At 48.2% G+C, this 11,935-nt stretch overlaps 1 protein-coding gene across 2 annotated transcripts in view; it reads right to left on the reverse strand.

Moving 5' to 3' along the window:
* CMTM7 (CKLF like MARVEL transmembrane domain containing 7) overlaps nucleotides 1-11,935 on the reverse strand; it is a 43,236-nt gene extending 31,301 nt beyond the window's left edge. Inside the window, exon 1 of one of the 2 annotated variants that reach the window (XM_057555727.1) lies at nucleotides 11,566-11,935. In XM_057555727.1, the coding sequence (XP_057411710.1) occupies nucleotides 11,566-11,724 (159 nt within the window). In that variant the 5' untranslated portion in view covers nucleotides 11,725-11,935. The remainder of the gene's footprint in view (nucleotides 1-11,565) is intronic. The other variant, XM_057555726.1, reaches the window with a different exon arrangement.

The following is an 11,935-nucleotide window of genomic DNA, read 5'->3' on the forward strand; positions in this document are numbered from 1 at the left end:
TCCCCATCTCTCTCCCTCCTCTCTAGTGTCCCTATTCTCTGAGACACAACAATATTGAAATTAGGCCAATTAATAACCCTACAATGACCTCTAGGTGTTCAAGTGAAAGGAAGAGTCATATGTCTCTCAGTTTAAATCAAAAGCTAGAAATGATTAAACTTAGTGAAAAAGGCATGTCAAAAGCCCAAACAGGCTGAAAGCTCGGCCTCTTGGGCCAAACAGCCAAGCTGTGAATGCAAAGGAAAAGTTCTTGGAGGAAATTAAAAGTGCTCCTCCAGCGAATACACGAAAAATAAGAAAGCAAAACAGACTTAATGCTGATATACAGAAAGTTTTAGGGGCCTGGTTAGAAGATCCAACCAGCCACAACACTCCCTTAAGTCAAAACCTAATCCAGATCCAGGTCCTAACTCTCTTCAATTCTATGAAGGCTGAGTGAGATGAGGAAGATGCAGAAGAAAAGTCTGAAACGAGCAGAGGTTGGTTCATGAGGTTTAAGGAAAGAAGTGTCTCCATGACATAAAAGTGCAAGGTGAAGCAGCAAGTGCTGATGTAGAAGCTGCAGCAAGTTATCCAGAAGATCTAACTAAGATAATTCACGCAGGTGGCTACGCTAAACCACAGATTTTCCATGTAGACAAAACAACCTTCTATTGGAAGAAGATGCCATCCAGGACTTTCATAGCTAGAGAGAAGTCAATGCCTGGCTTCAAAGCCTCAAAGGACAGGCTGATTTTCTTGTTTGGGGCTATTGCAACATTAAATTGAAGGCAATACTCACGTATCATTCCAAAAATCCTGGGCCCTTAAGAATTACGCTAAATCTACCCTGCCTATGCTCTCTAAATGGAACAACAAAGCCTGGATGACAGCCCATCTGTTCACAACATGGTTTACTGAACACGTTAAGCCCACTGGTAAGACCTGTTGCTCAGAAAAAAAGATTTCCTTTCAAAATATGACCACTCGTTGACAAGGCACGTGGTCGCCCAACATCTCTGACGGAGATGTACAAAGTGAATGTTGTTTTTAAGCCTGCTAACACAACATTCTGCAGCCCATGGATCAAGGAGTCATTTTGACTTTCAAGTCTTACTATTTACGAAATACATTTTGTTAAGACTATATAGCTGCCATAGATAGGAATTCCTCTGATGGATCTGGGCAAAGTCAACTGAAAACCTCTGGAAAGGATTCACCATTCTAGCTGCCATGAAGAACATTCATGATTCATGGGAAGAGGTCAAAATAGCAACATTAAAAAAAAAAAAAAAGCAACATTAACAGGAGTTTGAAAGAAGTTGATTCCAGCCCTCATGGATGACCTTGAGGGGTTCAAGACTTCAGTGGAGGAAGTCACTGCAGATGTGGTGGAAACAACAAGAGAACTAGAATTAGACGTGAAGCCTGAAGATGGGACTGAACTGCTGCATCTCCTGATGAAACTAGAACAGAACAGAGGTCACTTCTTATGGATGAGCAAAAAAGTGGTTTCTTAAGATGGAATCTGTTCCTGGTGAAGATGCTGTGAGAATTGTTGAAATGACAACAAAGGATTTAGAATATTACATAAACTTGGTTGATAAAGCAGCAGCAGGGTTTGAGAGGATTGACTCCAATTTTGAAAGAAGTTCTCCACTGGGTCAAATGCTATCAAACAGCACTGCAGGCCGCAGAGAAATCATCTGTGAAAGGAAGAGTCAATCTATGCGGCAAACTTCAGTTGTCCTATTTTAAGAAATTGCCACAGCAGCCCTGATCTTCAGCATCCATCACCCTGGTCAGTCAGCAGCCATCACACACCAAGGCCAGACCCTCCACCAGCCAAAAGATTATGACTCGCTAACGGCTAGAGGAGCATCTCTGGGGTGCACCTCACTCTCCAGAGCTCCCCGCAAGATCAGGCTGAGGCGAGACTTCTCAAACCCATCTGTCTAGTCCTCCTCTTGCCCTTGACTGCTTCCCTCACTCAAGAACCAGTTGCACAAGAATCCCCATCTCTAGCTCTGCCTTTAGGGAAGCTGACTTCAACACTCCCTGTGATGGATGTTGGGAAATTCTAAGAAAAATGCTGGTCGCGCAGGTCTTCTTGTTCCCTAGACTTTTCTGGTTCTTAACATCTTAAATAAAGTTAAATGGGAGTCTAGAGCAGTGGAACTCTGAACCCTGAACACGAAGTAGAGTCTCTCAATGGCAATGAATGTGGAAGGCCCCTGAAACCCTCTGGGAGAAGATCACAGGAGATGTGTGAGAATCTAAATTACAGGACAGATGAAAAAATTTCCAAGAGCAGGCAACATTTGGTCCAGGAATTCTACTTTTAGGAGTTTCTCCTTCTGATTACCTTGTACACACACAGAACTATGATATGTACAAGGGTATCTACAACAGCACTATGACGTAACAAAAGATGGGAAATAACCTAAATGCCTGTTGAGAGGGGACTGGTTAAATAAATTATGGTAAATCTACTCTCTGGAACACAATGCAGCTGTTAAGGAAAATGAGGAGAATGAGAATACACTGAACACATACGGAATTATCCCCAAGATGGAAAGAAGATGGACAAACACGCACACACACACACACACACACACACACACATCGAAACATAAAATAACTCCTGAAGGATATACAAGAAACCAGTATCACTGGTAGCCTCCAGGAAGGTAAAGCGAGAATTGGAGGACTTTTTGAACTTTTAAAATCTTGATCATGTGAATGTTATCTGTTCAAAAAAACCAAATACAATTTTAACAATTGTACAACCATAATTACTGTTTGCATCAGGATTTTTATTTTTTAGAATGGCTCTGGGAAGTGACCCTGGAGGACAGTGGGACTACTGGGTGATGGGGGCCATTCTTACATGTCTAGTAGCTGCACAGAAGGTATTTAAATTCCCCACACGGTTTCCTCATCTGTAAAGTGGAAATACTGACACCTCTTAGGGATGTTGTAACGACGAGTGAGTTCTTGCATTTAAAGCATTCAGCACAATGCCAAGAGCAAGAACTCAACCAACAGATTTACTCCACAGGAATTCAATGACACGTGACCACAGCTCAGATAAAAACTTGTATAACCGTTACTGTAAAAATGGCCACTGTACCTCCTGTCTCCTGCACGGCTGTTGCCCCATGTTTTCTTGCTAAGGAGCAGCCGTGAGAGCACCAGATTTGATGCAGGAGGCCCGGGCTTCTGTGGGTGTGTGAGATGTCTACTGCTGCATAACAAATTACCCCAAGTTGGTAGCTTAAAACAATATTCATTTATCATCTCACAGTTCCCACCAGTCAGAAGCCCTGGCAAGAGACTTCTGCTCAAGGCTGCAGTGTAGGTGGTGGCCAGACAGGGGTTTCGTCTGAGGCTTGGGGTCCTCACCCAAGCTCATATGCTACTGCAGCTATAGGAATGAGGTCCCTGTTTCCTGGCTGGCTGTCAGCAGAGGGTTGCTCTCAGCTTCTAGACAGAACGTATAGATGCTCGCCACGTGGTCCTCTGCCAGGCCCTCTCCCAGCAAGGCAGTTCACTTCTCCAGGGCCAGCAGGAGCATCTCTCCTTTGGGAAGAACCCAGTACAGCAGGTCCCCTATGTACGAACCTTCAAGTTGCGAACTTTCAAAGATGCGAACGTGCGTTCGCAAGTCCAATCACATAAGTTAGTTCACATATCTGGCATACACTGTCACGTGCGTGCATCCTCTACAAGTGGTTGTGCTTTTGTGTACTTTACAGTACTGTATAGAGTACAGTAGTACAGTATCTTTAATTCAAGCCCAGGATATCCACAGAGATTCACGATGCAGGAAATGACAAGGGGATTTTCTTTATTTGAGGAGGCACTGTTAGTTCTTGAAGCACAGGACCTGAACATAGAATGGTACATAAAGGTTGCAGCAGCCATTCAAAACGCAATCCAGTGCTACTGTGTCATCTATGACGAGAAAAAAGGAGCTACTACCCAATGATAGCTACTACTATCACTGCATCATTTTTCAAGAGGGTAGATAGAATTGAATCCAGCAAGGAACCAAACCTGTGCCATCAATGTCAGGCGTGAGTGAAATTGCAGCTTGCCCTCCGTCTCCTATTGCTGACGATCCTTCAGCTCTACCATCTCCCACCTCTTCTCCCTCCTCCAGTCAGTAACTCTTCTTGCCTGTTCACTCGATGCCAGCCCCTGTATACCAGCTGTTGTACTGTACTACTGTACTTTTCAAGGTACTGGACTGTAAGATTAAAAATGTTTTCTTTATTTTTTGTGTTTGTTTGTTTTTTATGTATTATTTGTGTGAAAAGTATTATAAACCTATTACAGTACAGTACTATACAGCCGATTGTGTTAGTTGGGTACCTAGGCTAACTTTGTTGGACTTACGAACAAACTGGACTTACGAACACACTCTTGGAACAGAATTCGTTCATATGTGGGGGACTTAACTGTACCTCTTTTGAGGGCTGTCACCTGATTAGATCAGGCCTACCTGGAGATAATGTCCTTTTGATCAACTCAGAATCATCTGATTTAGAACCTTAATTACATCTGCAGCATCCCTTCACCTTGGCATATGACATAACCATGGGAATGACATCCCATCATCTTTGCTATTTCTTATTGGTTAGAACAAGTCATAGGTCTTGCCCACACTCAAGAGGATGGAATTACATAAGGTTGTGACTCATTGGGGGTCCCCCTAGGGTGTGTCTGCCACAGTGGGCTAGCCTGGGAACCTGTCTGCCATACACAGACAGACAGACAGCACACCATGGCGGGGAAGGCTTGGGCCTTGGCCACACCTACGCTCAAATGCTGGCTCCAGAATTTAATGGAATTTTTGAAACTTGGGCAAGTTACAAAACCTCTCAGCCTTCATTCAACCAACAGAAGGGGAAAATAAATAACAGAGTCATTAAGGGTTAAACAAAGGGGAACTGCATGTAAAATTGCCTGACATAATAAAGCAGACACCCGAACCTTAGTTCTCCTCTCAGGAGGAACTTAGGACTTAAACACAAAGATGATACTAATGGTTTCCTCTTAAGCCTTCCAGCAGCCCAGACAGTAACATGTGAAACGCTTTATAAAATACGACACACACTGTCTGGCCTATACCCCAGTGAGGGGTTTTCCCCACTTTGGCTGAGTTCATCTCTGGCAAAAGGTGAAACTGTCATTAGTACCTGCTGTCACATCTCAGAGCACCTCCTTTTAGCTCTGCTACCGTCTGCCCACCAATGAGGAGCCAAATGGATAAGTTATGGTCCAACCAACTACCACGTGTAGTTATCACAGCATCCTTTTCAAATAAGGTTTAATGACATGGAAAAATTCTCATGGCATATTGATAATGAAAAAAAATAACCCCAAATTGTCCTTTTATGAGCTCAAGATCTGGACTCAAACTGCTTCACTATTTATGGCTTTGTGACTTTGGGCAAGTTACCTAATTTCTCTGTGTTTCCTCATCTGTAAGGTGCAGATAATGATAGGACCTACCTATCATGAGGATTAAATGAGGTCACACATGTAAAACACCTAGCCCAGTGGCTGTCACCTAACAGGAACTCAATGTGTGATAGATGCTATTATTATAATTAGTTAAGTATGACTTTCATCATTTGAGAGGAAAAGTTTAAAAAAGATTTCTTTATAAACAATATTAGCATGGTTGCCACCTCCTTAGGGGAATAAAGAAAACCTAAGAGGAAGAAATGAGTAAAGAGATATGGAGGGTCATGCTATATTTAATCACTCCCTCTGCCTTCCAGAAGGTCCAATTTACTCTGTACCCGAAAGCCTTTAATTTCTCCCCCCTCCTTCTCATTCCCTTCTGAATTCCCTTCACTTTCTCCATCTCTAAAAAATGAAAATGACACCCTCTTTACTCTTAAATTTCACAGCAACCCCTTTCGTGAGTAATGTGTGGCAACCATTTTATAGACAATTTCTCTTTCTCTATCAATCGATCCTTCTATTTATCTAAAGTAAAAGGCTGCTCAAGGGAAAGGAAGAGCCTTGTCACTGCTGCTGCTGCAAAGTAAAACACAAAGCAGGTGAAAGGCTTTCTCAGCAGGACGCTGAGAAGCTTCTCGGTGCTGATTTCCGCCAGGGAGCAGGACAGGGCCGCGCTGGGGAGAGGCCCCGTTCTCCTTGCGAGCCCTCATCTCTCAGGGAGACCCGGGGCTGGAGGACCAGCCGCCAGTACCAGGCCCTGAGCCAGGCCACGGATGCCAGGAGTTGCTAAGGACCCCAGAGAGGAATGCCCGGGAGTGAGCAGTGGGCAAAGGAACTGCTGAGCCAAACTGGTGACAAAGAAGGAGAGCATGTGGCAGGCGGCGGGTCAGAGGGAGGCCCCCAGGCAGCAGGCCTGGGGCAGCACCTCGGGCAGATGGCAGGGGGAGGAAACAGATGGACAGCCAGGGGCCCGGGCAGGAAGAGCCAGCACTGAGAGTGGGGGATGAGGGATGGGAGGAAGGGGGCAGAGAGAAGGCCTTCCCTGGTACAGAACTGAAATCAATGCACTGACCCACACAGGGAGGCCTCGGAATGTCCCGGAGGGTCTCCAGGACCCACTGTAATGCCAGAAACCCTGTGCAACTCTGTCCAGACTCATGCGGGACAATGCACCAGCCCCATCCCCACCCTGGTACCCCAGCCTCATGGACCCTTCAGCTGCTGTTTGCATCAGGACCATCTTCTCTGGCCAGTGGTTCCCAATCGGGGGTGGGGGGGACAGGCAGTTATTTGGGGTGCCCTGGAGGGGAATTCTTGCCAGTAGTTAGGAAATCCACATGCTCTGCAGCCTGAATAAATAATGCCTCATACCCGCGTGGTACTATCATCCTTCCAATGTACGCGGCTGTTGCCATAGCTTAAATACAAGTGCCTTTAAAAGTATTTGATAAAAAGAAAGACTGCAGTAGACGTTATACAGTTCTCATTTCATTCTGGACATACAGAAGATGATTTCTCCAAGACCCCTTGCTTTTGGAAAGGACATGTGGCTGCTTCTGACCAATGGTATCACCTTTGAGCCAAAGAATAAAAGAGAACCTGTAAGATCCTTATGTGCTTATTATCTTCTTTGATTTCAATTGAAGAAGGCATGTGTCATAGAGGGTGTCCCAAAGTCACGGTGGTGACTCCATCAGCCTTGCACCGTGTGACTTGTGAAAAAGATATATTTTCACACCAGCAACCAATGACTGATATAAACTCTGAAGAAATAAATGTTTTCTTATTAAGCTCTAAAAAAATAAAATAAAAGCATTACAAAATTTCCCAGTCCATCCATGTCACTGTTCCTTTTCCAAACCATCAGACACCAAAAATACTACTATGACTTAAAATATTACTACTATCACACTTGGCTCCTTGAAATTTCTGGATGATAAAGGGACAACCAGGGCTTCCCTGGTGGCGCAGTGGTTGAGAATCTGCCTGCTAATGCAGGGGACACGGGTTCGAGCCCTGGTCTGGGAAGATCCCACATGCCACGGAGCAGCTGGGCCCGTGAGCCACAATTGCTGAGCCTGCGCGTCTGGAGCCTGTGCCCCGCGACGGGAGGGGCCGCGATAGAGAAAGGCCCGCGCACCGCGATGAAGAGCGGTCCCCGCACCGCGATGAAGAGTGACCCCCGCTTGCCGCAACTGGAGAAAGCCCTCGCATGAACCGAAGACCCAACACAGCCAAAAATAAATAAATAAATAAATAAATAAATAAATAAATAAATAAGAAAATCCTTAAAAAAAAAAAAAAAAAGGGACAACCATTAATTTCTAGATGTTAACAAGTCTAGACAGTTATTTAATGCCAGCATGCTCAGCAGGGCAAGAGGCGCTCCATTCCTCTCTGAGAAAGGTGAGGGCCATTTATCCCTGGGAAGTATTTATGGCTTTGCACACCAAAACTTCTCTACAGGGGAGTTCATCACTGTCTTGTTCGTGAATGGGCAGAACTGGAAGCTCCTTGAGCCACAAAAAGGGGGAGGGGGCTGGTCACACAGACAAAGGGACATTCGTGACTGGCTATAAAAACATTGTTGAAAACCTAATTGCAGACAAACCTTAAGTGACACGAGAAATCATTCATCACATATTAAGCAAAAAAAGCATTTTACAAACTGTAGGGTATCATCCTTCTTTTGGAAAACCAAAACAAAACCAACAACCACAAATTATATCTCTCCTATGAAATAGTAGAAAATCTTACTTTAAATATCAATCTTGGGGGAGACTTGGGGGAAGACTCTAGTTTCTTCCCTGTGTTTCTCAAAGTTTCTACAATGAACAAGTATTACTTCTGTTATTGGGAATAAAGCCCATAACTTATGTATTATTTTTATTTGTTTGACCATTGATGGACAGCAGTTTCTTGTTCTTGCATCGGGATTGGGTTGGGGTCAAGGACTCTTGACAGTGAGGTTCTTTGCTGCCCTTAACTCTGCAGCTTCCAGGAAACAGGGCATGGGGGTGCAGGTTGCATTTGGGAACCAAATGATCTGAAACAGAACACGGAGGGGTGGGCCATTCTGGGCTATGCTGGCTCATTCTCCACTCACAGGTCTATTCACGGTTATATCGGAGGCTGCGATCCCCCAAAGTCTAACTCCATTTGGAATCTCGGCTGTGAATGTCCAAGGGAAGCCCATACTTGCTCCGACCTCCTAGAAAGTCTTTAGGATGCTCTCTCTGGCCAGAAAACTCAGGCACTCTCCCCCGACTCACACACCCACTTAGGCTCCTTCAATCGTATTTCGGACAATTCACCTCTTTAGAATAGTAAGTAAGTACTTGCAGTGCCTTCATTACTGTACTGAAATGAATAAAATGCATCCTGAATATGATCCTAATCTCTGTGACAACCAAAAAAAGCTTCCACAAAGTTCCAAAATGACCCCTAGGGGGCTGTACAGCCCCAGGTTGAGAACCATCACTTCAATGGTGGGTTGATTATCGACATGATTACTTCTGGGATAGTCTTAGAATAAGGATCATATCCTCAGCACTATCTGGCAGACCCTAGATGGTCTAGTCTTGGCATATTTCTCCAGACTCATCCACATCACTCCCAGCCTTGTTCCTACCCTCCAACCATTATCACTACTTCTTCCTCCAGTCTCAGAGCCACTGTCTGTGCTCTTCCTTCTTTTGGTAACACTGTTCCCTTATCCTTCAAATATTCCTTCCTCAAAGAAGCCCATCCTTACCTCCCAGACAGGGCAGACCCCTTAGTTAATTCTCTATGACACTGAGGACCTCTCTTTCATAGCTTTTGTCCCAGTTTATAATTTTATATTTAAAATCATTTGACTAATACTTTCCCTATTACATTATAAAGAGAACAGGAGCTGACCTGTCTGGTTTACTCTGCTTTCCACACTGCCCTAGCATACAGTAGGTGCTCAATATTTACTGAGTAAATAAAGGAACCTTCTGGGAATTCCCTGGCCGTCCAGTGGTTAAGACTCCATGCTCTCACTGCAAGGGCCTGGATTCAATACCTGGTTGAGGAACTAAGATCCCACAAGCCCCGTGGTGCAGCCAAAAAATAAAAATAAAATCAAGGAATCTTCTGGAAGACACTTACATTTCCATCTTTACTGCTTATGAAACTACACTGATTCTCCTTCCCTATTATGGTTCTGCAAATGTCCCAGTCACTGCCGAAAGGATCTATCTTGTTAACGGCTGTATTCCCCACGCCTCGCTTGCACAGAGGTAAGAAGAGAGCAAATGCTCGAGAAGTGAGAGAAGCCTCTTTCTACATGTCAGGGTGGGAAGGGGAAGAACTGCCCAACACTGGCCCATGTCTCACCCTATCTCCTTCCTTTCCACCACCCCAGCATCACCCAGCTCTGACTTAAGCACACTGAATAAGGACGTGGAGAGGCCAACGGGGCATGCCCAGCCCGACACACCCACATTCATGTCTCAAGATTCAACTCAAATGTCACCTTGCTCAAGACCAAAGCAGCGGGCTTCCCTGGTGGCGCAGTGGTGAGGAGTCCGCCTGCCAATGCGGGGGACACGGGTTCGGGCCCTGGTCCGGGAGGATCCCGCATGCCGCGGAGCGGCTGGGCTTGTGCACCACAACTACTGAGCCTGTGCTCTAGAGCCCGTGAGCCACAACTACTGAGCCTGCGTGCCACAACTACTGAGCCTGCGTGCCACAACTACTGAAGCCCGCGTGCCTGGAGCCTGTGCTCCGCAACGGGGGAGGCCGCCGCAGTGGGAGGCCCGCGCACCGCGGTGGGGGGGTGGCCCCCGCTCGCCGCAACTAGAGAAAGCCCACGCGCAGCAATGAAGACCCAACACAGCCAAAAATAAATAAATAAAAATAAATAAACTATTAAAAAAAAAAAAAAAACCAACGCAGCTCAGCATGATTTTTTTTGTTAGTAACTAAAATGCCTCTACTTCCTAATTTTTAGTCCATCTAGACGCTCTTCTTTGAGAAAAGGGAACTAAGTCCCTCTCCCCTTCAAGTCTGACCCAAGCAGGAAACCAGAGCCCCCTCTACACACGCTCAGCACCCAGAGTAACAGAGCTGTGGACGCCTGGGCAGCCCTCACCCCGTGTCCAGGCCTGGGGCTGGCCCACCTTGGTAGGCCCTGCCTCTGGGTCTGTGACCTTGCGTCTAACCCACATCTCTTCCTTCACCCTCCCTTTCAAAACTACCACTTCCCCCTCACCATTCTGGCTGCAAACATGACAAGGAGTGGAGTCACAAAGAGCCCAGCCCAGTTTCAAAACATACCGAACAAACGGGAAAGGTGTTGAAATTTTAAAATTGTAAGGAAAAAAAACATGGGAAGGCAGAGAAGAGTGGGGAACAGGATAACAGGCCGGGCAAGGTCTGCGCTGCTGGAGGTCCCTGCAGCGCCGGTGGCACTCGGCGCCCAGGCCTTCGCCCTGCCCGCTCTACAGTGTGCCCCATTCCGGCGACTCCCGCTCTCCCCAGATAAGTACCGGCTCCCCAGAAGGCCTTCCCCATTGACCGCTGCCGTCCAACGGCCCCGAGAACCGGCCCGCCCTTGGAACTTGAGGGGCAGGGCCCGGGACGGCTGCCCCAAGGGTCCCAGGGCTTTCTACCCCCGTGAACGCCTGGCCTTCGGACCCCGCGCTCGGGCGAGGGTGAGCCCCGAGCAGGAAGCCCTGCGGCGCGGGGTCCGGGGAAAGAGGCGGCGGGAGAAGGTCGGCTTCCGTGGCCTGAGCGCTGCCGCCCGGCCGCTCTCCACCCCCGGCCCGGGTCCGAAGCGGCGCGGCCCGAGAAGAGGAAGGAAGACACACAGGAACTTTGGCCGTGGTTTCGGTCACCAGCTCGCAGGCTCCGCAGAGTGGCTGGAAAAACTTGGGACCTCCGAGCTGGGGAGGCGCGAGCAGGCCGGATGGGTGCGCCGAGTTCCAGCGCGGGGGCTGCACGCGCAACTCGCCCGAGGAAGCCCCCTCCAACTTGACTTGGGCGGCGAGACCCCCGCCCGGGGCGCGATGCTCCCGCCGCGGGCGCGTCCCCTCCGCGGCCACCCCGTGTGACCCCGGCTCGCGCCCGGGCCTCTCTTACCATCTGCGCCACTTTCAGCAGCGCTCCGTGGGTGCGGGGGTAGACGGGGTCCAGCAGCCCCTCCGAAGAGCTCGCGCCCAGCTGCCCCGCGCCGGCCCCGACTCCCGGGGCGCTGCCGCTGCTGCACGTGGTGCGGACGAGCCCGGGTCCGTGCGACATCGCGCGGCCCTCGCCGGCCGGCAGCCTCCAGCTGCCGAGGCCGAAGGCCAGAAGCAGAGAGGCTGGGTGGGGCCGCGGGGGCGTGGCGCCGGGGCGGGGCGTGGCGCCGAGGCGGGGCCCGAGCCCCCGGCCCGCGCTGAGGACGCCCACCCAGCCTCCGCCGGACGCGCAGGGGAGGGCCTGGCCTGAGCTCTCCGGAAAGGTGGCGGCA

The sequence above is a fragment of the Balaenoptera acutorostrata genome, chromosome 10 (assembly GCF_949987535.1).
Source record: "Balaenoptera acutorostrata chromosome 10, mBalAcu1.1, whole genome shotgun sequence".
NCBI lineage: Eukaryota > Metazoa > Chordata > Mammalia > Artiodactyla > Balaenopteridae > Balaenoptera > Balaenoptera acutorostrata.